We start from the raw sequence: 27165 nt of genomic DNA, 5'->3' as shown, positions 1-27165 counted from the left end.
GCGCCCTTACGCCGCTTGATGGGTGATTGATTTCGAAAGAACTCCCTGTATAACCGGTTGTACAGGGAGTTTTCGCAAGCGCTTGAGCGTGTGTGCATTGAAGACGTGCTAAGTAACAACGAACAGAACTTTATTAATTAAATATTGGCGCAGGTGTGTTCTCATCACCGTCTCTCTGTAGAGTTCACCCAATTTGCGCCAGCATGAATTGGGCAGCCCTTGCTCTATCGGGAAATGGGCGACAAGTGAAGCTTTGCGTCTGCGTGCCTGACGTGCCACTTTTCTTTCTTTCTTTCTTTCTTTCTTTCTTTCTTTCTTTCTTTCTTTCTTTCTTTCTTTCTTTCTTTCTTTCTTTCTTTCTTTCTTTCTTTCTTTCTTTCTTTCTTTCTTTCTTTCTGTCGCATTGCGCAATGCTTCCTCCTAACTGTTTCTCCAGGCAGGGAATTGGACCTTCGTCTATGTACTATAGAGCAACACTTCAGATGCTACAGGAAACAACGATGGCCGCGCGTTCATATCCAGGCAACAGTGAAATGTCGCAACGTGAAATGACAAGTTCGAGAAAGATCACACTGCCATATCAGGAACTGCCGATTGCCGACATGCCCAGGACCGAGAGTGCATCAATTATTGGAAAACGGTGACACGCATGTGACCGGCGTACCTTCGAGGTTCGCATTTCTGTAAGCTCGCAGGCGACCGGTTTTTCGCGCATACGATGTAGACCAAAATCTGTGAGCTATAAAAGTTTTACTTGATATTTGGCTCACCTTGTGCGTGGTGGCGGCGGCTACACTCACATTTGCATATCAGCAACGATGTTTTAGGATATTCCCATAAGTGCATCGCTGGTGGTACGCATGTGACTGTGGCCGTTAGATAGAGCTTTTTGATGCTGCTGTTCCACGGAATATATTACAATCTGGTCTGCCCTAATGCGTGAAAATGTGATCCACTCCAACTGCGGGGCACTTGTTTAGATTGCTGTATGTCGGCGAAAAATGTCGCCACACAATACGTCGGGAGAAACACGACGGATCAACAATGGAAGCGAGTACGGCGTCAAGTGAACTTGATTATGGGCGCATGACTGCATTTGATTTCCGCTAGCTTTATTTCAAATGTGAGTTGAATGGACTACTAAAAGAACGGGACTACTTAGTGCTCATAGATGACATGATATCGGTAACGCTATAGAAGAAGCGGACTACATTAGTTGAGAGTCCACATTTATCTTGCCATCATTCATCTACTCTAAGCGCATCAAGTTTGTCATAAGCAAGGCCAACTCATTATGACGAAAATCGATAACGTTCTTTCCACAGGCATGGTGTGCGCAGTAGAATGTAATAGTGTGCGCAGCCGTGGCAACCATATCGCCGGATACTTTTGTACGACAATGATTCTCGTAATCATTTTTTCGCAGAGGGCGTTGGAACCGACTGTTTTCAATGCGAAGCATTTTTAGCGAACCAAAGCCACTTTGACCGTATCTATCTATCTATCTATCTATCTATCTATCTATCTATCTATCTATCTATCTATCTATCTATCTATCTATCTATCTATCTATCTATCTATCTATCTATCTATCTATCTATCTATCTATCTATCTTGTAGCGAAGCGTTGGAAGCCTGTAATGGGTCGCCCTCTCGAGCGCTTACTAGTGGGTCGTCCTCTTCCGCTCTTCTGGGACAGCACGCTCCTCGCGCTCAGAGTCGGCACCCCGCCTTGACTGTCGCAGTCGTTTATCGTCGCCGAGTGCCCGCTAATAAACGTCTTTATAATCTATCTATCTATCTATCTATCTATCTATCTATCTATCTATCTATCTATCTATCTATCTATCTATCTATCTATCCGCCTACGTCTTGGTGCTCTTATGGTCGTCTTCTTAACTTTGTTTATATCAAAACTGGCCCAATAGGGTATCAGTGTATGAAGAACATGACTGACAGGACATGGCATGAATAACATGACATGCCTGTCGCGTACGTCATGAATACCTCTCCCCCAGTCGCGTGTAGCCCATAACCGCGTATCACGGACCGTGGTATGCGGGTATGCGCCACAGGTTATTGACACCCTGTATCAACCTGAGACACAGATTGGAAAGTTTCACGTGAGACCATTAAGGAGCCCGTATCGCAGAAAATCTGTCATCGACGTGGACAGCGTTGGCGGTGACTAAAAAATCCCGACGGATGCACAAAATAAAAATCAGGATTTCATCCGGAATCGAATCTGGCAATCTGTGTGGCAGTCAATTATTCTACCGCAGAGCCACGCCAGTGCTTGAAACTGCTTAGGCAAAAAGACCACTTACAGGCGTCATGTGGCGCCGCCGCGAATTCTGGTCGCAGTGTTGGCTATCCGCTACTAGAACAAAGTAATAAACATTACATATGCACTCACATGACTCAGCAAGCTATATTCAAGCATTGCTCGACCCAGGAGGAACGCGCCAACGATCGCTAATTATGGAATACTCATCGTCGCAACCTAGCATGCACTTCATTTCGGCAAAACTGACATCTGCGCTATAGCTTGAGTGCTGTCGTTACGTCGGGCCATAAGCTACCTTTTGGGCGCCAGTGCAGTCGATGCGCCTGGTAAGCCCACAATCTACTCAGAGCTGCACTGTTTACGCAAAGTAGTCGATCCACATCGTAACGCTTAGCTCAAAGCAAAACGCTTACTCCTTCGCATGATATGTATTCTCAGAAAATGTCGGATCTGACAGAGTTTTTTAACAGCGTAGCTATTTAAGCTCAAAGAAACTCCGTCAGTCGCGAACAAAAACCATCATCATCACGAACCGGTACGCGCTCTCTTCTTCCTCTTCTTCATTTTCTGCTTCGCTGCCAGAACGCGTGCGCCGATTTGTCCGGAGTGGGATGCAAGAACTCTGATGGGCGAGAGAAAGAGCAGAAAAAGAGAAAAAGAAAGAGATAGAAATAAAGACAAAGAAAGGAAAGAAAGACAGAAAGGAAGAAAGACAAAGAAAGGAATAGACAGAGAGAGAACGATATATAAAGAAACAGACAAAAAAGGCGATAGCGAAAACAGAAAGCAAGAGTGAAAGAGAAAGAAAGAGAGAGAGAAATAGAGTGAGAGAGAAAGAGCAAGCAAGCGAGAAATAGGGAGAGTGAGAGAAAGATATGGAAGAAAGAGAAAGATAGAAAGTGGGCAAAGACGCAACTTGGTTGCGTCTTTCAAAATTTGTGTCAGTACCTTTATTCGACGATCGAAGTCCAATCACTAGTGCCGCCAAACACCGGTGAAAAAAAAAACAGGGGCTAGAGCCAACGAAAGATGCATTCGCCCTTCAATACGCCACTAACAACAAAGTCCTCTTCTCCAGAACCCGGGATTCTTTAACAGCCGTCGGCTTTCACGCGCGGCTAGGACAGCGGCGTCGGCGTAAGTGCTGCGCTGAGAGATCACATGTCACATGTGCCACAGCCTACAAGTCAGCGCCTTTACAGTGAGCGCCCTTGAGCCCACTTTCCAGAGATGTTCACGTCTTCACGCTGCTGTGTGTAAACAACCGTGGCTGAAAAAGGGCGTGCAAACACGGACACATGAAAGAAGTCAAGGCACCACAAACGCCGACTAACAACTGAAAAGGCGCACAACGGCAGGAAAGCGGCACGCCCTGTCTCAACGGCACTCCCTGTCTCTTTAACACGAATACTTAGCAACTAGCTCAGCTCTCTGTTCAGCTGAAAGAAAAGTTGTCTCGTTTTCTGGTCCCGTTACAGATCTGCGCCCCTCGAGAGTGGCAAATCACCAGCACAACTGCTTGTAGGGATTCGAACTCCAGCCAAGGCTGTCCGCCCACTTTTCAGAAGGCGAGGTGCCTGCAGAGGCCGACGCGATCCGGGATCATGCCTTTGCCGGCCAAAACGCCACCACTGTTCCCACCCGGAAAGCCCGTCCGTTCCCGCCAATTTCAACGAGGGCGGAAATGGCTGTCAGGGACGGTAATAGCGACGGAGGGAAATCAGATGGTAAAGGTGGAGGCACCCCTGGAACCCAATGCCGTCATGTCGATCAGCTCAGGACACGGCTGGCGTTAGCCACACCGGAAAAGAACGCGTTGATGCTCGGCTCCAGTTTAGCGGAAACACAGCCGGACGCAGACGCTCGAGAAGCAAGTGCGACCCCTCAGTCGCCCGTCTCGGCTCGAGAAACGTGGGCGCCAGAAGCAGTCCCGACTACGCCGATCAACGTGAATAAGACGCCCTCCAGAACGAATGGGCTTTTGAAAGGGGAACAGATGCAGCGTCGTCGATAAACCACACTCACCCGCCCTAGTTCCTTATCACTTATCAGCAAGTCACGACGTAAGTACTCGGCCGCAGTGCGTGTCTAGACTCACGTAGTTTTCAGTATAAGAAACTGAAGTGCCAAGCAATAAGCGGTTCAGTTCCTGTCACTACTGCGTTGCGTCACTTCACCTAAATACTCCAAAAATGAGGCTGTAGGATCTGGATGGTGTGAGTAAAGTGGAGTTCTTCACCAGCGATCCGAGGATCGCGATTCAGCCAGAGGCTGACCACCAGGCTAGTGAAGTTATTACACTTGAGGTGCCCCGTCAGAGACGGTCGTTTTGGCGACTTGCAAGTCCGAGGCTTGGAGACTGTGGAGCGAGAAGCTTTATATACAGCAATGGTTATAAAAGGAACATATTTACAACGTATTTACATGTCCGGCCGTCTACATTGGACATAGTCCAAACCTCGGGAGACCCGAGGACTGCCTAGCAGTAACCCCGGTAACACCGCTCAGACCAGACTGGCTTTCTTCCCACAGTCAAGCTTTTTCGTGCCCCCTTTCTTTCCCCACTAGCAGTCACGTGGTCTCGCCGACCTTGGTGCTCCTACTCCTAGCGTCCATGCAGCTTCACCTGTGGGTTAAGGGCTCTACCGAAGGGGTGGTGGTAGTGGTAGTGGTTCGTAAGGAAAAGGAAAGGGCACCTAATTGCTTAGGGGGTAGGGGGATGGGAGAGAAAAAGAAGAGAAGAAGGAGAAAAAGAGGAAAGGGGTCAGTGCGCAGCAGGCGCGGGCGCGGCAAGGTTCGCGTAGAGCTGAGGCTGTAGCGGTTGAATGCCGCAGCCGAGGTTGTAGTCCGCCGCAGCAGACGGTGCCGGACTTCCTCAGGAGGATGTCCCGACGGGTAGGGGCGAGTCTACTCGCTCCTGGGAGCACCGGGCCGCGCGCCGATCGCCTGGAGGATGGTGGCTCGCAGCGGGCGCTCCTCAGGAAGGAATGGCATCACAGCCTGCAGGGTGGCCAGCAGGTTTGTGATGAGGGTGTTCCGCGGGTCCTCTGCAGGCGCAGCAGGGTGGGGCAGCAGGCAGGCTCGACCTGAGGGAGCTCGCCGTTGGCAGGAGGGATCGGCGCGGCGCAGGAGATGGGCGCTGCAGGCCGGGATCCATGGTGTTGCCCTCGAGAAGTTTGTTCTTAACCGCAGCAGCGTAGGAGCGCACCTCACAGGACTCCTCGCGTACTGCGGCCTTGACCGCCCTTCTTGAGAGCGGCGTTGGAACGACGACCATGAGCGTGGCCACTCTCCTTTCCTCCTGCCAGCGAGGACAGGTGGGGGTGTCAGCTGCATGGGCCCCGCCGCAGTTGACGCAGCGGGGCTTGCAGCTCTGACATGGCAGTCCAATCATGGTGGCACCGTTCTTGCCCAGGTGGCAGCCGTCTGCAAACCCCGCGACTTCTCTCTGTTTACGCGGGCGACGTTGCGGTCATACTGGCGCCAACGGCCTCCCCCTGCTCGCTGGTTTCTCCGAACCTTACAGTGTGCATATGTGTTTACCAGCATGTGTATGTATTTCCGGTATACGTAGATTTGTACTGCACACGTGTAGTACATGTGTAGGGGCACATAAGTTAATCTTTTCCTTTCCAATTAGTTCCGATTGTTCAGAGATAAATGTGAGTGTGCCGTTGCCTTCGCTGATGACCCCGAGTGCGTATTTATTAGTCACGTATGATCGACAGAGCGTCCCTGTCGGCGTGGGTTTTAAATCCAGACTGTGTAATGCGGATTTGAAACTTCTCATACGACTACTGGCGCGTGTTTACATGCATTGAAAGCTTAAGCACGGGATAGACTCTAAGTCCGTTCTGTGGTTATAAAACTTATTCATAAATCTACCGCCGTCTGTCCAGTCATGCTGCGATTTGTCTGCTCGTGCAGGAAGAGGATATTAGAAGTGTCGTAATCAATATCCATACGCTTTTTTTCGTTTTTTTTTTTCTTCTTTTTTTTAGCACAGAAAAAGTGATCCTGCGTTTATCGATTGTATTGGTGTTCAGAAAGGCCTTTCATTGTGGTCTATAACAAGTGCGAAGCCTCTCATGGTTACACGCTTAAATTTGGATGTTATGTCACTTAACGTTGGTTGCCCGTCCATACACAACCCGAGAAGCATGTGCCACGTATTGTTACTCTGTGTCAGGCTAATATTTTATGGTTTCTAAGAATCGTGTTTATATTTCGTGTTGGATACGAAACGACTGAGCGAGGTTAGCCTATACTTATGAATGAGCCGGTTTTGTAATATTTACGGGCGTCTTTGACACCCAGTTTGTCTTTTTTTTTTCTTTTACATCGTTAATAGTCGATGACGAGCAGAAGCGTAGCCAGATATTTTTTGGGGGGGGAGGGGGAGGGGGGTTCAACCGTCCTTTTTGTATGTTCGTTCGTGTATATATGCCCTGCAAAATCGAAAAATTTCGGGGGGGTTTCAACACCCCCGACCCCCCCCTCTCCTGGCTACACCCCTGGTGACGAGTAATTCTAACTCATTGGCTGTGGTCTAGTGGCAGCAGCCAATGGCAGTGCGGGAGATGTGTGACGTCACACCGCTGGTGGCGCACGCTTCACCGGTCCATTCCTCGATGCTACGATGGCTCCAAGCACCCTGGCCAACGCTCGAAGCATTGGCCGATATTGCTGCTCGCGGCACCATGAAAAAGACTGGCTAAAATTTCGTTCTGACTCGAAATAATTTCTAATGGGATAAAGGGGTGTTTGAAGTGTGCTATTTCTGCAAGGCGGCGCCCGCTTCCAAACCGCTAGCGAGATATCGAGCTGCGATGGGAGGCCGTTTCGCAGGTAAACAGCGGAACCAGCAGTCTCGGCGAACGGGCTATAGCTTCGCTTCCACCATCACTCATCACATCGAGTCCACCGAGAAAACTAATCGCACATGTAAACACTTCACATAAGAGTACAAGATGTAATCGTGTTGACAAAAGTAAGCACTCTATGATGAACTCGCGTTTGATCGCGAACGGTGCCAGCGACAGCGTTCGCTTTGCCAGGCCTACGCTTGGAGTCGTGAGTGAATGCGGGCTGCTGCAATGTTCGTCGCTTGCAAAGGGATATCTTTATTAACAATGTTCTGATAGAATGAAGCATGCCTGAGCGCGGTTGTTTGTTTTGTACTCAATTAAGGGGATGCAATGCCTTCCGAACGAGCATGCCGAGGCGCCCTATGTGGGCGGAGCTCAAAGCTGATTCCTCGTTCGCCCCGTGTGTCCCGAATCGTCGCACGTCGGATCGGTTGCCGAAGCGCTAGACGTGTCTCGCGCTTAATTCGCGAGAAGCCGACCGCCGCCGAGTTTACGGACATGCTGGTGTGCAAAAATAGGTCTTCGAAGGTGCGCCGGTCGCATGCGTATTTGTATGCGCCGTCTTGCAATAACTGATGCCCTCTAGATCGTGGGCTTGCCGGTGGACAGCCGTTTCTGACATGGAAAACTAATCTTTTATCGAGGTCACTTCTCATTTCATGTTGCCACATTTCAGTGCTGCCTTTCATTGTTGCATTTGATTGGTTCACGCATGACCGTTGTTGTTGCCTGTAGCAACCAGGGGGCGATCGAAGATCTCTGTTCTGCGCCGTTCACTCTGCGCCCGTTCTAGCGGCGCACACGATTGGCCGAAGCCGGAGGAAGCGCATCTCTGAGGGGCGTAGCCATTTCTTTTTAAATGCGAAGCATTTCTTAGCGAACTTCTGCGACTTTGAGCGTATCTATCTATCTATCTATCTATCTATCTATCTATCTATCTATCTATCTATCTATCTATCTATCTATCTATCTATCTATCTATCTAGCCGCCTACGACTTTGTGCTCTCCTGGTCGCTTGGTTCATCGAATGTGCACCAAAATTGGTATGGCATAACATGACTGTATGACGAATATAAATGACAAGTCATAACATGAAAATCACGACACGCATGTCATGTACAGCATGATTTACATGCTACGCTCATGGTGCGCTGGCGGCCGTTTCGCTAGTTCGATGAAAATCAAATATCACACAAATGCTTTCAAATTCTCGTTCTTCCCGCTTGCGATCAGAGAATGGAATAGCCTGTCCCCCTCCATTACCAGTAGCACATCCTTAGCCACTTTCTCAAAACTAGTAGAAGGCGACTTGATAGCCTCGCAAACCTAATATGGTGTTACGTGAACTTTTTTGTTCTTGTTTAAGTAAAGTGCCAATGTGTTTGTACTTTGAAAAAATGTTCTTGTATGTTTTCTTTTTAATTTCTTATTATTTTTATTTTTATTTTTTTATTTTTTTATTGACTGTACTAAATCACTCTTTGATTGTTCACCTGTCATAATCCCTCTGGGATTGACAGTATGTATAAATAAATAAATAAATAAAATATACACCAAAATTGGTATCTTGCGACGTGACTGTGTGACGAACATAAATAACACGAGTTAACATGAAAATCATGACACGCATGTCATGCACAGCATGACTTACATGCCACGCTCATGGTGCGCTGGCGGCCGTTTCGCTAGCTTTATATACACCAAAATTGGTATCTTGCGACGTGACCGTGTAACGAACATAAATAACACGAGATAACATGAAAATCATGACACGCACGTCATGTACAGCATGACTTACGTGGCACGATCATGGGGCGCTGGCGGCAGTTTCGCTAGCTCGATCTACCCCGAAATTGGTATTGCGCGACGTGCCTGTATGACGAACATAAAAACTCGAGTTAACACGAAAATCATGACACGCATGTCATGTACAGCATGACTTACGTGCCACGCTCATGGAGCGCTGGCGGCAGTTTCGCTGGCTTGATATACACCAAAATTGGTATCTTGTGACGTGACTGTGTAATGAACATAAATAACACGAGTTAACATGAAAATCATGACACGCATGTCATGTACAGCATTACTTACGTGCCACGCTCATGGAGCGCTGGCGGCAGTTTCGCTACCTTGATCTACCCAGAAATTGGTATTGCGCGACGTGACTGTGTCACGAACATAAAAACTCGAGTTAACATGAAAATCATGACACGCATGTCATGTACAGCATGACTTCCGCGCCACGCTCATGGAGCGCTGGCGGCCGTTTCGCTAGCTTGATCTACCACGAAATTGGTATTGCGCGACGTAACTGTGTGACGAACATAAAAACACGAGTTAACATGACAATCATGACACGCATGTCATGTACAGCATGACTTACGTGCCACGCTCATGGGGCGCTGGTGGCGGTTTCGCTAGATTTATATACACCAAAAGTGGTATCTTGTGACGTGACTGTGTAACGAACATAAATAACACGAGTTAACATGAAAATCATGACACGCATGTCATGTACAGCATGACTTACGTGCCACGCTCATGGGGCGCTGGCAGCGGTTTCGCTAGCTTGACCTACCCCGAAATTGGTATTGCGCGACGTGACTGTGTAACGAACATAAATAACACGAGTTAACATGAAAATCATGACACGCATGTCACGTACAGCATGACTTACGTGCCACGCTCATGGGGCGCTGGCGGCCGTTTCGCTAGTTTGATCTACCCCGAAATTGGTATTGCGCGACGTGACTATGTGACGAACATAATAACATGAGTTAACATGAAAATAATGACACGAATGTCATGTACAGCATGACTTACGTGCCACGATCATGGCGCGCTGGCGGCCGTTTCGCTAGCTTGATCTACACGGGAATTGATTTTGCGCGACGTGACTGTGTGACGAACATAAAAACACGAGTTAACATGAAAATCATGACACGCATGTCATGTACAGCATGACTTACGTGCCACGCTCATGGGGCGCTGGCGGCCGTTTCGCTAGCTTGATCTACCACGAAATTGGTATTGCGCGGCGTAACTGTGTGACGAACATAAAAACACGAGTTGACATGACAATCATGACACGCATGTCATGTACAGCATGACACGTTACACAGTCACGTCGCGCAATACCAATTTCGGGGTAGATCAAGCTAGCGAAGCCGCCGCCAGCGCCCCATGAGCGGCGCACGTAAGTCATGCTGTGCATGACATGCGAGTCATGATTGTCATGTTAACTCGTGTTTTTATGTTCGGCACACAGTCACGTCACAAGATACCAATTTTGGTGTATATAAACCTAACGAAACCGCCGCCAGCGCCCCATGAGCGTGGCACGTAAGTCATGCTGTACATGACATGCGTGTCATGGTTTTCATGTTAACTCGTGTTATTTAAGTTCCTCACACGGTCACGTCGCGCAATACCAATTTCGGGGTAGATCAAGCTACCGAAACCGCTGCCAGCGCCCCATGAGCGTGGCACGTAAGTCATGCTGTACATGACATGCGTGTCATGATTTTCATGTTAACTCGTGTTATTTATGTTCGTTACACAGTCACGTCACAAGATACCAATTTTGGTGTATATAAATCTAGCGAAACCGCCACCAGCGCCCCATGAGCGTGGCACGTAAGTCATGCTGTACATGACATGCGTGTCATGATTGTCATGTCAACTCGTGTTTTTATGTTCGTCACACAGTTACGTCGCGCAATACCAATTTCGTGGTAGATCGAGCTAGCGAAACGGCCGCCAGCGCTCCATGAGCGGGGCACGGAAGTCATGCTGTACATGACATGCGTGTCATGATTTTCATGTTAACTCGAGTTTTTATGTTCGTGACACAGTCACGTCGCGCAATACGAATTTCTGGGTAGATCAAGGTAGCGAAATTGCCGCCAGCGCTCCATGAGCGTAGCACGTAAGTAATGCTGTACATGACATGCTTGTCATGATTTTCATGTTAACTCGTGTTATTTATGTTCATTACACAGTCACGTCACAAGATACCAATTTTGGTGTATATCAAGCTAGCGAAACTGCCGCCAGCGCTCCATGAGCGTGGCACGTAAGTCATGCTGTACATGACATGCGTGTCATGATTTTCATGTTAACTCGAGTTTTTATGTTCGTCATACAGTCACGTCGCGCAATACCAATTTCGGGGTAGATCAAGCTAGCGAAACTGCCGCCAGCGCCCCATGAGCGTGCCACGTAAGTAATGCTGTACATGACATGCGTGTCATGATTTTCATGTTATCTCGTGTTATATATGTTCGTCACACAGTCACGTCGCAAGATACCAATTTTGGTGTATATCGAACTAGCGAAACGGCCGCCAGCGCACCATGAGCGTAGCATGTAAATCATGCTGTACCTGACATGCGTGTCACGATTTTCATGTTATGACTTGTCATTTATGTTCGTCATACAGTCATGTTATGCCATACCAATTTTGGTGCACATTCGATGAACCAAGCGACCAGGAGAGCACAATGCCGTAGGCGGCTAGATAGATAGATAGATAGATAAGCTCAAAGTCGCAGAAGTTCGCTAAGAAATGCTTCGCATTTAAAAGGAGAATAGGCTGGGCACGCACACGTGAACCTTTGCTTGCCCTCCTTTCCCAAATGGAAAGGCTTGAAATGTTTCTCTCTCTCTTTCTCGCTATAGAAGTATGTTCGGCTTCTTTCAATTTCGTATGATTCACAGTGACTGCCAAACTTGCAAACCCCTGCGCCCTACATGAGTCACCGACACGGCTTTTATTCTTTGGCTCTTTATTGATAAGGCAATAATATAACAAGAGTATTCATGTTTTTGCTCTGCAGTGGGCGTAGACAGGCTGATGATGATGATGCTAACAAAAATATAGCGTGCTATCGCACACGCGTTCAGAGCAGGCCCAATCGGTCTCGACGACTGTCATGGCTATCTATCGGTGCGACCCGTGCTGCAGCTGCAGGTTTGATAGTGCATAGCAGCTGACGACAAAGACATGACAACTGAACACAGGCTGCAAGGATGCGATAGGCGTTGTCACGGTTACCCTTTCCACCACTATTCCCAGTCCCCAGGAAAATACGGCTGTCATCTACAAGTCCCGCTGATCCTGACCTACAGTATTAAACTTCGTTTCTCTTACGATGAGATAAGCGCATCGACGACTTAGAATATAAGATTGAGGCAGTTATGTTTCATGAGCCAGTAGAGTGCAATTTCCCGGCACTGCATTGATAGCGCAGGCAACTGTGACTATGCGGTCAGATTTGTCCTAATCGCTGTACAATTTGTAGCAGACACCATACATAGTCGATTCATGCTGACAATCTGATGACAAGTTCAGAAAGAAGAAAAAAAAAGAAGAGAGAGCGAGTTCGCATGTGTCATCAGGCATCTTATCGTTTCTATAAAAATAAACACGTATTTAAACCCTTGCTAGGATCGGTTTTTCGACGCTTTGAACAGTGAATGCGAATAGAGCATCACGGAGCCTGAAGACACGAAAATGGCCAAATTGTAAGTGTTTTTGCGCGTTTCTAATAGAATATCGGTAGTAATGTGGGCAGGTTTGAGTTATAGAAAATTGCCTGTTACATTTTTTAGACACAAATTTAGCTGGACCGTTAAGAAACTTTCTCGTAGCGTAATATAAAGAAGTGAGAACCCGTGCCCCGCGAAAGGACCGTGTCACGTGCACTTTATTTGCGCACTGCTTCAGTTTCAAAAACTTGGAGGATGCTTGAGCTTCGCCTTCAAGAGTATACAACGCGATAGCGTAATCGGGCCCCGTGCGCATCGCCTTCTCAATTGCTAGCCTCGCTTCAATTCTCCGTGCATGCCGTGCCGTGACGAAACGAATGACTGTGCGTGTAACATTGGCCGTTTCAAACTATCCTAGAATGCCTTCTGCAAGTACAGTTGTTGAGTGCCCAGTACGCCATAATTCTTCCTTTTGCGAATCAGCGAAGGGCCCACTACTTGTCCGTAAGGCAACACGCGAACCTACGCAGCTGCTCACTTTGTTGATGCTTTTGCTGCTGATGATGGTTTAATATGTGTGAGAGCTTTATAATGGGCGGGCCTTCAAAGCAACCACTCGTTGCGCAATTGACATGTTTTGACGCCTGGCGCGATTCTACGCTTCTGCCACGCAATATTACATGCGTTAAAATGAAAAGTTCGGTTAGTTGGAATGCATGCATGATTGGTGCAGCGCTAAAGACGAAGACGAAAAGAACAGAGAGTCTTCCGTCTTTAGCGCATCAAACGTGCATACATGCGTGAAGCAGCCTCCTCCCACTACAAGGCATTCATAGAGTGTTATTATTATTGTTTTTTTTTGAAGCTGTTTCAAGCAATGGCGAGGCTCTGTGGTATAACACCTGCTTGCCACGCAGGAAGCCAGGCTTCGATTCCCACTCGAACGAAAGTTTTTTTTTATTTATTTTATTTGCATTGTTCTCGATTTTTTTGTTCAAGGACAACGCTGATTTTTCGCTCGCAACCAACGATGCCGACACCGGAATTTCTTTGAAACGAGCTGTTTAACGCTATCGCGTAAATATCTATATGACTGCATAACCCAAATTTGACGAGGACAGAGGAGAGCACACAACGCATGCGCTGAGGTTGTGGGCACAACACAGCGCATGGGTCGCATCCCCTCTTCTGTCCTCCTCCAATTTGCGCTGCAGAAACATGTCGCTAATGAGTCGCCAACTAGCCCAAGCTACCATGTTATAGTTTCCTATCCGACTCTGAAATTGTATTTGCTCTGACATCCTTCTAGAGATTAAAGAATGAATGGTTCTCTCGAAATTAAATTGTAAACAACGTTATCTACAGTTGCGGGAACGCTTATGTATGCCCACGTGTGGTCCAGCACAACTGCACAACGTTGCAATTTAACTTTTGCAACCGCGGACCAGGAGACACGAAAGATGGGAAAGTTTTCGCGAATGAGAAAACGAAAAAAAAAGAAAAAGCCCGCCTTTGCAATTAATGTGTTGGCCGCGGACCTAAAGAACTTTCCCGAGACTGGAGGCTTGCGGTGCAATGTCATCAAATCGCGTAATAACAGCAGCCTTTGAGTGTCGTGTAGTGAAAATTGTTGGCAAAAAAAAAAAAATTCAGTACGTTTTCGTGCACGTGACCGTAAGAGCGTTGCGGACTGCCAGATTGTGCGGGAAAGTGATTTGCCGAGCTGGAGGCCGCGAACCAGCGTTTTAAAGGCTATTCCTCTACCAGAGTGGACGGGTTTTCAGATTCAAATAAAGGCTCGATATAAAACAATTGAATTCTATATATTTTTTTTTATTTCCATTGAACCATGTCGCTTCGCATGCTTGAAAAAGTCGTCCCATTCTTTTCTAGTTTTTCACGGATTCTTTTTGTTCGACATCCCACCGTCTTCCACCAATTCAGGTCCATCACGACGCCCCTGGGAGCCGCCGCGTTCCTCGGCACGGCGGTAAGCCTCGCTATGTGCACGATATGGGCGCAGCAGCTACCGCCGCCCCAGAACAGCCAGTTCCCGCCACCGCCTCCTCCGTGGTGGGACCCGCAGACGCGACCGCACACCCCGAACCGCTGGTTCATCATGACCCGAGCATGGCCCTTCCCGGTCACGCTTAACCTCATCCGACCGGGACTCTGGAGCACCTTTAACGGCACTCTCCTGCAGTCGGTCTCACCCGACGAAGTCGTCTTCATCACGCGCTTACACAACGAGCTGAGGCAGACGCTGGCCTCCGGAAAGCTGGGTGGTTTCGCGCCGGCGGCAGACATGCTTCTCCTGGTGGGTGTCAGAATGGATGCCTCGTTTTTACTGCGAAGTAGCTCACGGGTCTTCCGCGTCTCGCATTAGGAGTGTCAAATGAAATAGAAGTCTGTGGGCTTGAGTCAGTGATGCAGCTCATTATCATGTGAAGGCTGCCGTTTGTGTGACGCCTGCAGTATTCACTCTCAGAATCATACCAGCACTATTTGCTACAGCAGTTCGCTAGTGTTTGCAAATGCTGGCTGATGGAGGCTGTCCACGTTATTGAGGGTAATCAGCGGTAAAGGTGAGGCATGCCTGTTCTTGACGATGTAATATTGCGTGTAATATTACGGTGAAGCCCCTAAGCGAAGTGCCATCCAATCCCATGTACAAGCGTGTGATTTCACACCGTTTCAGGGCTTTAATATTAGGAGTATCAAAGCGTAAGCATTGCTTATAGCATTGTGGAAGCCGGCCGTTTCAGTGAAGCGTGCAGTATTTACTTGCGTGGTAACGGCATTGCTGGTAAGTGCTGCCACATAGCGCCGGCTATGATTCCGCCTAGTACTAGTCGACATAGACATGTGTTGGCTATCGAAACGTTTTTAGGCAGCCAGAGGACTAATTATAGTTAATACCACTGGTATTCTTTTCGCATTTGCCGCCAAGACATTTTTAGGTAGGTCAGAGGCTAATTATAAGTAATACCTCCGGTATTCTTTCGCATTTGCCGTTAAATCGCAACTCAATTACAGAGTGCCGGCGACGTGCTTTGTGACGCACTGGACATAAAATTTCATATGCAGAGAAGCCAATACGTTATTTCCGTCTCGAATTTTCGCGATCAAGCATAAATGCCAGTTATTTACAGAAGAACAGTTACTTAGCGTATACCTCACAGGAGCATGATTGCATAGCGTTTCTTACCCAGTAATTAAAATTTTTTGTGCGTTCCTGGCGCCACGTTTTTCCGGCACCGCCGCGCTGGAGGTATGCATTTGCACAGCTCCTGCCTTAAAACCTGGCAGTGTGGTTCAACCTGGCGGTGTGGTGTGGCCTGGCTTCGAAATTGCGTCAGCGTGCCTTCTGTTATGGTAAACGAGGGGTCTCAAACTCACCTCAGCTGGCGGGCCACAGTAATGAAATTTAGGCCAGCAAGAGCCGGGACAGGGCAGAAGGTTAATAAGACCGAAGGAGGGGGGGGGGTGAACAAAATGTTACATAACGCTGTCCTTTGAAAGAACGTATTTCCCTTATATCATCTATGGATCATTTCTGAAGGGAATTTTGCGTCACGATTCTAGAAACATATGGATACTAATCTCCAATATGACCTAAATCTGGACCCTGATGTTGCAATATAGAGCTTTTGTTTCGCGGTTTTTTTTTTCAACATATGTATGGTGACTGCAAGGGGTGCCTTACGAAAAGAGTGCTTGAGACAAGTCCCGTCTCATTAGCTTAAAAGCGTTATTTATCGCACTAGGCGAGTAAATAATGGGAGCACCATTTAGCGATATCAAACTTTTGTGTGTGTGTGTGTGTGTGTGTGTGTGTGTGTGTGTGTGTGTGTGTGTGTGTGTGTGTGTGTGTGTGTGTGTGTGTGTGTGTGTGTAGCTGCGGGCTGCTAGTGAAACCTCCGCGGGCCGCCTGTTTGAGACCCCTGTGATAAACCATAAGCATTTATGTTTCCTATTGCGGTGCTTCCTAAACACCTATCGGATCTTTTTTTTTTTTTGAATTTTATCTTGTCTTGTTCTGCGTTTCTTCTGTGCGATCAAGGAGTAAACCTTGATTCGTTTACAAGGTGTACTACTTATTTATATATTGTTACTTGTTTCGATCTCTTGCATTGTTGCTCGTCTTCTCTGAAGCCGTTTGGCTGTCATGCCGTCCTTGTAGTCCCGGAAATGTTGATGTTTCTGCTCCCTCGTCCACGTTAAAGGAATATTTTTTAATTCGCTAAATTTTAATATGTTAATAGGTCAGTTGATTAACACACTTTTTATAAAAGCAGGAATCCATTGACAAATGTCGGTATTATATCTGATAATAAATTGTTACTAAAGAAACAAGGGGTGTTTAGTCGTTATCCGCAGTCTGTGGCATTTTCTACGCATCTCAATTTTACAGCCTATGACGGACTGTGTGCTTGCGGCCACTTCTCTAGAGTACGGTAGGTCACTTGTAAGAAAGACGGCGTGTACGCCATAGCTCGTCCTCGACTTTGAAAGGGTGCTTCAGTTGCGTGCAACGGAATCTTTTAAATCAGTCTGCCCGATAGCGATGCAAAACTGTCGGCATATCGACTATCGATAGCATCGATAGTTCATTTTTTTTAACTATTGATAGTGTAAAGAAACTATCGATAGTACTACTGTCGATAACCTATCGCTAGTGTTATCGATAGTGCAATCGACAGTATGGTCGGTAGTATTACTACTGACGTTACTATCAATAGCGCTGTAAATAATTATGCTGTTGCTGGCCGGCGATATTGCAAAAGAGAATTTGTGATAGCCTACAATCAGCAACGCCCAGTTTACTTAATATGTGAGTAATTTTTTGGCGAAATAAAAATTATATCAGCAGTGAAAATTCAGAAACATGTTCATCAATAAATTCATATTCAAAAAGTAGCCGCTTCCACCTTACAGTTAAAAACCTAGTTCTTGATATTTTTATTTTGAAAATGCAATATAAGTTTGAAGCCGCACAGTACCGTCAAATTGAACGATGTCGTTTCCGGTACACCTGAACAATTCGACTTCATTATCACGTGTCAGCCAAGAATTCTGGTGAAAGAGCGCAAGCATGTCAACTGTCCTTCTCTTCGGCCTGCTCCTCCTGCTATCACACACTTGAGAATCCAAGTTTATGCTGCAGTGTGTTCGCGCGGTTGATTTTATACTGTAGGTAGCACTATCAAATTTGTTATTGTCAGCGCTATCAATAGTATTTTTTTAAGCATCGATTGTGTCCAAAGTACCATCGATAGTTCTGCATCACTACTGCCCGGTCTGTGTAGACCTAACGCTCGTTGTTTGAGATGTCGTGGCATTTCCAATGAAATGGGGCTATACGTAACCCTCTTTTACTGCATTTTTTTTTCATTTTTTCTATTTCTTAGGAGTATGACGGAGAAGTAGCAAGTCGCGCCCAAGTCCACTCACAGAGTTGCCGCTTCCAACATGGCTGCTTTGGATGCGGCCAAGTTAGTAAGTATTTTCGAGCGCACTACAATTCAGGCCACTGCGAGATACTGTAGCTTTTACTGGCAATCGCATGTGTTTGTTTCTTTCTGCCCAAAACGGCAGTAAGAAGCTAGATATTTCTATGCTCGTCTTTTATTTAATGTTTAGTAACCGTGTAGGAGGGACACCCGTGTTTGTAGATTACGGCAGCTGTCCATTTGTTCTGCATGGTGACTACATTGTTATACCGAGCCCCCAGCAACGCTTAAGCCAGGGGTATCAAACACGCGGTTTTCGCCAGCGGCCTTGCCCGCACATGTCTGTCCCGTCCACCCCCCCCCCCCCCTAAGAACATTTTTTTTTTTCATTTCTTAATAAGTATGGTCATGAGCTGCACAGGGTGGACTGAGGCATTTGTTTTTCGTGAGGCACCCTATGCGGTCACTCTGTGTTGAAGCTTAACCGTGGAACAAAAAAGATGCGGCCAGCTCCACTTCGCGGGCACCGTCGAAACAGCGAAGTTGATGCCTTCCTTCGTCAGGCTCACCCTCACCCACCTTTCGTGCGCCCCTCACTGGTTCACCCTCTCCGCTGAGCCTCTGCACTCCCCCTCCCCCCTCTTGGCGCGCCTTTCCGCCGAATTTGTTCACCTTTTCCACCGAACCTCGCCCTCACCCATCTTCGCGCGGCGCAGCCCTTCTCTTTCTTACCGACTTCCACTCTCGCCACACCTCGAGGCCACGTGACCAGCGATACGCCATCATCGGACACGGAAACCTCGACTAAGAACAGTTTCGCTGTTAAAGCTTAATATTTGAGAATCGACGTGCTGATATTAGTGATTTAGGGTATCTTTATGAATGTGTTTCTCGAATCTTAACTCCAAATCTCCTTCAGAAATGACGAATATAAGAGATATATGGGTAAGGCGTTTTTTCAAATGGCAGCGTCTTGTTCAAACACCTCCCCCCCCCCGCCCAATTGGTGCTTGTGGGACTAAATTTCGCGACTTAGGCCCGCCAGCTGAGGTGAGTCTGAGATCCCTGGCATGAGCGGTCGGCTCTCCAACGATAAATGGTTAAGACAAAAGTCACAACTTGAATAGCGCATTCGTTCATTGCCTGACGAAGATAATCACACTTTAAGGGGGATACATCGGCCAAAACCTGTTCCTGGCACCCGGGGGCAACTGGGAGCAGGCCATCAGGTCCTGGTGGGATGAACACCGGAGCACGAGCAGCGACATCGTCGGCCGCTTCAACTTCTCTCCCCGAAACGGACACTTTACGCAGGTGAGACAATGCGGATTGAACGAGCAGAATGCAGTCCGTAATGTAATGAATGTATGCGATGCATATAATGCCACGATGAGCAAGCATCTGGCCATTGTTTAAGTATACTTATGTAATAGATAGAAATTTATAAATTTCCAGCTATTTCTCTACCCTGCTTTCCTCTCCGCTGTTCGCAAGCCTGTTTCCCGTTTCTTTTATTTTACTCTTTATGTGTATCGTTAACCCGTCATGGTTGTATAGTGGTTATGGTGGTTATGGTCGCAGGATCGAATCCCGGCCGCGGCTGCTGCATTCTAACAGAGGCGATATGCTAGAGGTCCGTTAAAGAACCTCATGTGGTAGAATTTTGGGGAGCCCACCACTACGGCGTCTCTCATAATTGTATCGTGATTTTGAGACGTAAGACCCCCAAAATCCATTGTTATTGTTATTATTATTATAATTTCATTAGTAGTAGTAGTGTAGTAACTCTCGCATTTTTATTTACTTCTTAAGCAAATTCACTATTACGGCTGCGAATAATGCATTTGACAAAGAAGCTATTTCACGCAGCCGTCAACAAGGTGGCACAGGAAGCGTTGTGAACTCAACAAAGACCAAGTAACTTAATTACCTGAACTATAAGAAGGCGCAGTCTGTTCCCTTATTCAGCTTTTCTGATCAGAATTCCGCATTAGGTAATTAGTGAGGCGACCCTAAAATGCACTGCAATTGGTTCCCTAATGACCAGGAAGCTCCACATGCCATGGAGTGTGTTATCGAAAGAACCCAGTAATCATCTGTGCACGAAGCTGAACACGTGGAAAGCGGAGGGAATAAGTGATTTTTTTTTATCCTGCACTGGTTGTGGTACGCGCTTTCGCTAACGACGCCTAACGTTCCTGGAAGCGGCCTCGTTTTTCAGGAAGACACAGTGCATGGTGTACATACTTCCCTCCTAATTGCCCAATTTCTCCGTGAAAGTTTCCGCGTTTAAAATGCACCGCTTGCTGCATCACGCGGTAAGCTTCGACTTCGACTTTAATTCAAATATAGCGAGGTAACACTGGCAAAAGATCGCCAGGCCTGCGCCGAACACCCAGCACAGTCGCAGCGAAAGCTAGAAGAGCGGCCTTTCTAGGCCTTGTAAACTCCCTTGGGGCTACTAATACAGGTACACTTGCAAGGTACTTACTACACCATAAATTGTCATGATTTTTTGTGAAGTTGGGAAGCACCCACTATGCCATTATTCGTCATTCTGCGGAGAAGCGTGATACCCACTACACATCTGTAAGGCATTATGTGCGCTTGTGCTGTGGCTGATGACGATGAAGAATCGCGGCTGAGCCCTTTGTTATCGGTTTTATTGCCTCAGTTATATTCTGTATTAATATTATTATTAGAATCTTAATTCTAATTCATTTATACTTCTTCCCTATTAAATAAACAAAGTTAGAACTTCAATGTCAAATTTGCCTTTAAAATCTAACCGGTTCTTGGCCAATCCTCCAGTGTGGGTATGAGCCACAGCTTCTAGGGTCTTCTTCTTCTTCTTCTTCTTCTTCTTCTTCTTCTTCTTCTTCTTCTACTACTACTACTACTACTACTACTACTACTACTACTACTACTACTACTACTACTACTACTACTACTACTACTACTACTACTACTACTACTACTACTACTACTACTACTACTACTACTACTACTACTACTACTACTACTACTACTACTACTACTACTACTACTACTACTACTACTACTACTACTACTACTACTACTACTGGTTTGGACGCATTAAACGGCCCACTGGTTGCACAGTTCGCATTGTGAGACGCCTGGGTGTTTGCTCTTATACCACGGTATAGCACATATGGTAACGCGATTGCTTGCCCAACATGACGCCTGTATAGGGCCATTTCGCGGAGGAGTTCCAAGCACCGTCGTGGCTCTGTGGTAGAATATTCGACTCCCACGCAGAGGGCCCGGGTTGAAATCGCATTTGGTCCTGGATAACGTTTTTTTTTTTTCAAGTTTCATTTTTTTTGCTTATTTCGCACGATAGCGGTTACGGATACCGGTGACGGCAGACAATTGCGGCATCAAAATTGGCTGCTCTTCTGATCTTATAACAGCTTCCGATGTAAAAGCCTTGATGATATGTGATGTATATTGGCGCAAGGGTCATTTGATGGCCAAAGAGCGCCAGGTCATCGTGATGTAAAAGCATTAATGAAGGTTGACTAGGTGCGCGTCTCTCGCATGACGCACAGTGCAGAGCTCAGGTTGCATACAAATTGTTTCGGACTCGAACCACCCTCCTAAAATGTTGAGCTCCGCAATACCTCATTCTGTACCATACGGGACTCCGCTAGTCGCGTCCTAAATTCCACAGGGCGATTCTTTTAGAACTGACCTATTTCATTGGGCTGTAATTTTGTTAAAAAAGTATCCGATTTTAAGGAGGTTCGTGGCAAAACATTTAGGAAGGATCATTGTTTAATGCCTCGTCCCATTTTCTTTTTTTTATGTGCAAGGCCGAAAATAAATAATGCATCAGAAATAACGAAAACCGCGAAATGCAATGCAAAAGGGATAGCTTCCGCCTATTGAACGTTGTCAAAAACTCTGATTGCCGTGCGGCATGCCAAACGTGACTAGTAAAGGTTTGTAAAGGTTATAAAAGTTATAAACGTTTATAAGCACTCACCCTTCAGTAGGCATTCTGACTTCAACTGTTCGGATTTCAACAGTATGCAGACCCTCCTGTATTGAATTTCGAGGAATTTCGCGGTTTCCGTTAGTTCTTATTCCTTTTTTGGCGTTCCACATAAAAAAAACGGGAGCGTCAAATAAATTTTCAGCATTCCTTAATCTTTTGCCGAAACCCGCATTAAAATCGTACAATTTGAAACAAAACTACAGCTCAATGAAATAGGTCAGTTCTAAAAGAATCACCCTGTATAATAAAAACGCTCCATGCGAAGTCCGTGAGGTCGTGTTATCCGCATAAACGAATTTGTTGGGGCTAGGGAAATTCGAAGTAGTGAACAAAAAGAAAAACCGCCACAGGTGACAAAGGAGACGCGGATTTCTTAATTTTTTGTCTTCTCATTGCTTCACGTGTTTTTCAGCCCCACTTTTCGAATTCCCATTAGCATTTGTACGCCTTCTATGACAGTTCAGAACAGCGTAAATCATTTGCGTGCTGCACTTTTACATGCCGTGCATACTTTCCCAACACACGCTACGCTCTACATGGTATCGCTGCTCCAGAACGCCGTATAAGCATTACAGAAGCCACGAAATGTGGGACATAATGGAAATCGCTTACACCTAGTTGGTTCTCGTCAATGCACCATCGGTACTGCAACAGGGTATAGCTTCTCCCGTTCAGCATGCAATAACGCTTTAATAATTAATACACGGGTATAGTTATGCGCAGCGCTCATAAAATTTGAGAAGCCCATGGTGAACATCTGTGCTGTTTTCTAGACCGTTCTTGCATGGGGGCGTTTTTCATCATTCCTATACCTCGTCTTTTTTTTACTATCTCAGATGGCTTGGTCACGCACTGCAAAAGTGGGCTGCGGTGCCACCGACTGCCCACAGCTAGGCGGACGCTACATGGTCTGCAACTACGAACCTGGGTGAGAATATAGCCAGTATTGACGAGCGTGCTTGTCTGTCTGTTTGCTTTTTTTTTTTTTTTTACTGTGACCGAGTTTCGCGGGCAAAGCGGTTAAACTCGTCTAATCACTCTGCGCAGGACGCAGCTGGTTGTATGGGAACTTATCCACTGCTTTAGATTGCTCTCATGAGATTGCTCGCACGACGCGAATGATTGAGCACAATTACGAATGTTTACGGGCACCAGCAATTACGCTGGAATCTCACGTGACTCATGCATAAAAAGTCGGTGCATTACATACGTAGATTACACTTTAGAAGACCGACAGCTGTGTTCGCCTCTGTCATTGTATACTGTGACGGTTACGTTGCTTTTCTACTCTTCGGCCAATGAGGAAAAAAGAATTCAATTTTTGCTTGACGTCATAGCCGTTAACGTCTTCACGGTAACAGCAACGGGACAACATGGCCTCTGTATGCAGCTTCTCTTCCGCAACAGTTTTCATTCCTTCGCTAATTTACTCAGTCAAGTTCGGTGTATCAGGCATGCCTGTCACGTACGTCCTCCCGCTCTCAATACGCATTGTTTGAGTAATGGTGAAAAAGAGAAAGACTGAGCAACGTGCTGGGAAAGCGCAGGAAAGGTAACGGTGGTATGCCGTAACGCTGCGCATTCACGGATTTGCGCCGACCTCTTCGTGAACAGCATATTCCGCCATTGTAACTCTGCAGTTTGCTCTTTTCACCCTGCTTAGCACTTCATTCCGGATTTTTTCGCTTACAAGTATGCGAGCTTAACAGTGTTCTTTTTTTTTTGCTGAGAAAGTTCTTGTGTTTTATGACCAAGTAAACGCGGAAAAGCAAAAAGAGAAAGAAGAGAGAGACATGTGTTTTACGGCCTTCACGAGTCTCTTGAGCACTCCGAGGAATACGCAAGGGTTCTAAAGCGCTTTATTTAATACACATTTACTTCGTCAGTAACCGCGGTAACATTGTTATGCCATTTCTCGATACTAACTTCCGTCCGACCCGCGGCTGTAAGGCCACGTTTTACTACAGCAAAAGTTCTTTCGCGATCAGCGCACGTTCAAGGAAACCCGTAACAATTATTTTATGGGTTTTATGCATGTGTCTTTACAGAGGAAACATGCTGAGGCAACCGGTGTACAGGGAAGGCTGGCCTTGCTCCCAATGTCCCCAAGGCACGCAGTGCACGTCCGTGCAGGGCCAGGGCTCTCAGGAAATGGCACTTTGCGGTGAGTATATAGTGGCACTCAAAGATAACCAGATCTCGCTGGCACACAGCTATAAACAGACATCGCTCCATTCGCAACTACAGAATCTGTTGCTTGCGTTGGCCACACTCTTCAAATAAACGAAGATTGCTACGACCTCCAGGATTACGGCGGCACTTTCTTTGAGCGTTGTGCTTAAGTTTATGAATGGTGGCGTTAAATTGCGGTGTTTCGTCCAAGGTGAAAGGTGTGATTATGTGGTGAGTGGTTATGGGCGCTCGACTGCTCACCCGAAGGTCGCAGGATCGAATCCCGGCCGCGGCTTGATTTTCGATAGACGAAAATGTTTGAGGCCCGTGTACTCAGATTTAGATGCACGTTAAAGAACCCCAGGTGGTCGAAATTTCCGGAGCCCTCCACTACGGCGTCTCTCATAATCAAATCGTGGTTTTGGGACGTTAAACCCCAGATACTAATATTATTATGAAAGGTGTGATTGCTGCCGATTACCTTAGATTAATCGTCCCGAAGGAGTTAAGTGGCCAAACAGCGGAAATAGCTGCACTGCGCGTGCGATCTTCCAGCCTGGAAACCTAGTTCGATTACGTTTCGCCAGAAAAGCGAATAGAAGTAACAATGCCGCGAGTGCTCAGACATGCGACGTATTTCATCCCCCCCCCCCCTCTCCACGTGACTGCACCGATTACAATGTAGCAGGTAAGAACCCAACGTTTGGGTGGCATACGTCCTTGGCAGCCGCATAGGATGACCTTGGATGCAAAAGCAAAGTAGTACATGCGGCGTCAGAGGATACTGTTACATAAACGTAATGAAACTCCAGTAACTTTCTGTGAATCGGATGTCTACCAGTAAACGAAAAACTTTACATTACCATTCTAGGGCTTCTTTGAAAATGATTGCCTTACTATTCGAAAACTATTCGAATAGTATTCGATTCGTATTCTATTCGGTGTCATCGCTATTCAATTCGTATTCGATTCGGTTCTAAAATTCAGTATTCGCACACCCCTAACATATATACAATGATGAGACGCACATAAACACTGCAATACTACAAATATTAAGGAAGGTTTATTAGTGACTTCATAACCTTATTCGGGCCAGCTTCAGGTGCATTTTCTTCAGATTCGTATGTACCAAACATATCTTTTAAAAGACATTTTCATGAGAATGTGCACGCACAATCCAGAAAAGGTGTCTGTTTCAAGCGCGTTTGCGTTTCTAATTTACTTTCTTTTTGTCTTTCTCAGGACGCCAGCCTCTGAGTTGTCCGCCTGCTCCCCCAGCACCTCCAAGGCGCGCACCATGAACCTCCTCAGCCCTAGCGACATCATTTCTCGCGAGACGAGGCACAGAAAAATTTCGAAATGTGAATACACTGTTTCATGTTATAGGCGTTCGATAACGATCGACTACATTTGAATGTGTTTTCCGGCTCCATTTACAAGTCTACAAGCTGGGGAGCCCGCTTTGCAAATAACTTTTAACGGTTTTAATTGAAAATGAGAACAGCGCAAAAGACTGTTTACTGGCTTCCTGCTAAATCAACAAGTTTTCGTTGGTATTATATCGCAGTGGTTGTTAACTGCACCGTTCTACTCATGTTCACCTTTCTCACATATATATCTAGAACGCTCCCCTAATAAATCATGGTTGAAAGTCAGCGCTGTGTGGTGTTTTCTTCGTCAGTCCTTGTCTCTTGCGCTGTCCTTATTGTCAATTATGTCCTACCAACTTGCCCAGGTTCCCATGCTTCAAAGTTTAACGGTTATATTTTCAATGTACGAAAAACTCCAGGCACATTTTTCTCCGAATGCCATTTCTCCTTGTGAGCAGCGAGCGATCAATAAAGCTTGTGAAAGCTATCATTTCGCCCGAAATCAACGTTTGCATCGATCCTTTGTTTTCATCGTTGGTGCTACCGTACACTTGCTTGGAGGAAAGGTTTTCACGCTTTCCAAAATGAAACTCTAATTCATATTAGCGGGTTTTTGGAGCTTTTAGCCTTCTATTCAATGTCTACCTTTATAACTTGGAATGGACAAGCGTAATAGTAAGAGCAAGGCGTGCGTATCGGGTGGGTCGTAGCACCTGTGCTAAGCGATCTATTTTTAGGAAACGTTGACAACGACCTGTGTAGCAGATTTGAACCTAGCCCTTTTAAAAAAAGGCTTTCGGTTCGTAGACGAATATTTGGTTCTCATGCCGTCTAACCGGATCTCACTTAAATCGGACGTTTCTGGCATTCTCAGCATCTGTCAGAATTGTTTCGATCTTTTAAGCATTACCCACAAATTTCGCGTTGATGTAAAATGTCGCTTTCTTGACCTGACGTTAAATTTCGGCGATGAGCATGTTTTCTGGAGATATGATCAAAGGGCGAGAAGACCTACTGCCTATTCAGTCAGCCGAAAAGAAATGGGACATTATTTTGTTTTAGAATTGCTTTGTCAAAGTCTTGTTCCCATCTAATGACGGAGGCAACACAGCTTTAGTCAGAACACTAATCAATAGCGGGCTGTCCGTTCCGTGTACAAGTTTCCGTTGCAGAAAAACAATACTAAAAAAACATGACTGATCCCTCTGTCATAGGAATCGGTGTAACACTAAAGTGAAACGTGTCTTCACAGACGTAGTTGACCCTTTGTTGTGCATTGTTTCGGCACAAGGGCGAAGGAGTGAATGCTATAGGAACAAATTGTAATGTCACGCGAAGAACAGCAAGCAGCTCGAAACTCGCAACGTGCTGCTTGAGCAGAAAAGACGCACGGAAAGAACATGTACAGGATGAGCGCGAACTAGCAACTGTCACAGCTTGGCAGTTAAAGTGCGCTGCTCAAACACGAAGGAGGGCGCACGAAACGAACGCACAACTATACAC

General features: G+C 46.4%; 1 protein-coding gene across 2 annotated transcripts in view; it reads left to right on the top strand.

The window, feature by feature from the left end:
• Positions 1-25776, top strand: part of LOC119396074 (scoloptoxin SSD976-like) — a 119172-nt gene extending 93396 nt beyond the window's left edge. The window contains exons 1-7 of one of the 2 annotated variants that reach the window (XM_037663153.2): positions 12599-12682; positions 14591-14963; positions 18058-18145; positions 19268-19413; positions 22957-23048; positions 24169-24284; positions 25535-25775. In XM_037663153.2, coding sequence (XP_037519081.1) covers positions 12672-12682; positions 14591-14963; positions 18058-18145; positions 19268-19413; positions 22957-23048; positions 24169-24284; positions 25535-25593 — 885 coding nt within the window. In that variant the 5' untranslated portion in view covers positions 12599-12671 and the 3' untranslated portion in view covers positions 25594-25775. Of the gene's footprint in view, positions 1-12598; positions 12683-14590; positions 14964-18057; positions 18146-19267; positions 19414-22956; positions 23049-24168; positions 24285-25534 lie in introns of those variants that run through there. The other variant, XM_037663151.2, reaches the window with a different exon arrangement.
• The last annotated feature ends 1389 nt before the right edge of the window (positions 25777-27165 follow it).

The sequence above is a fragment of the Rhipicephalus sanguineus genome, chromosome 6, assembly GCF_013339695.2.
Source record: "Rhipicephalus sanguineus isolate Rsan-2018 chromosome 6, BIME_Rsan_1.4, whole genome shotgun sequence".
NCBI lineage: Eukaryota > Metazoa > Arthropoda > Arachnida > Ixodida > Ixodidae > Rhipicephalus > Rhipicephalus sanguineus.
The sequence above is the reverse complement of the archived record's forward strand: the minus strand, read 5'-3'. Positions and strand labels throughout refer to the sequence as shown.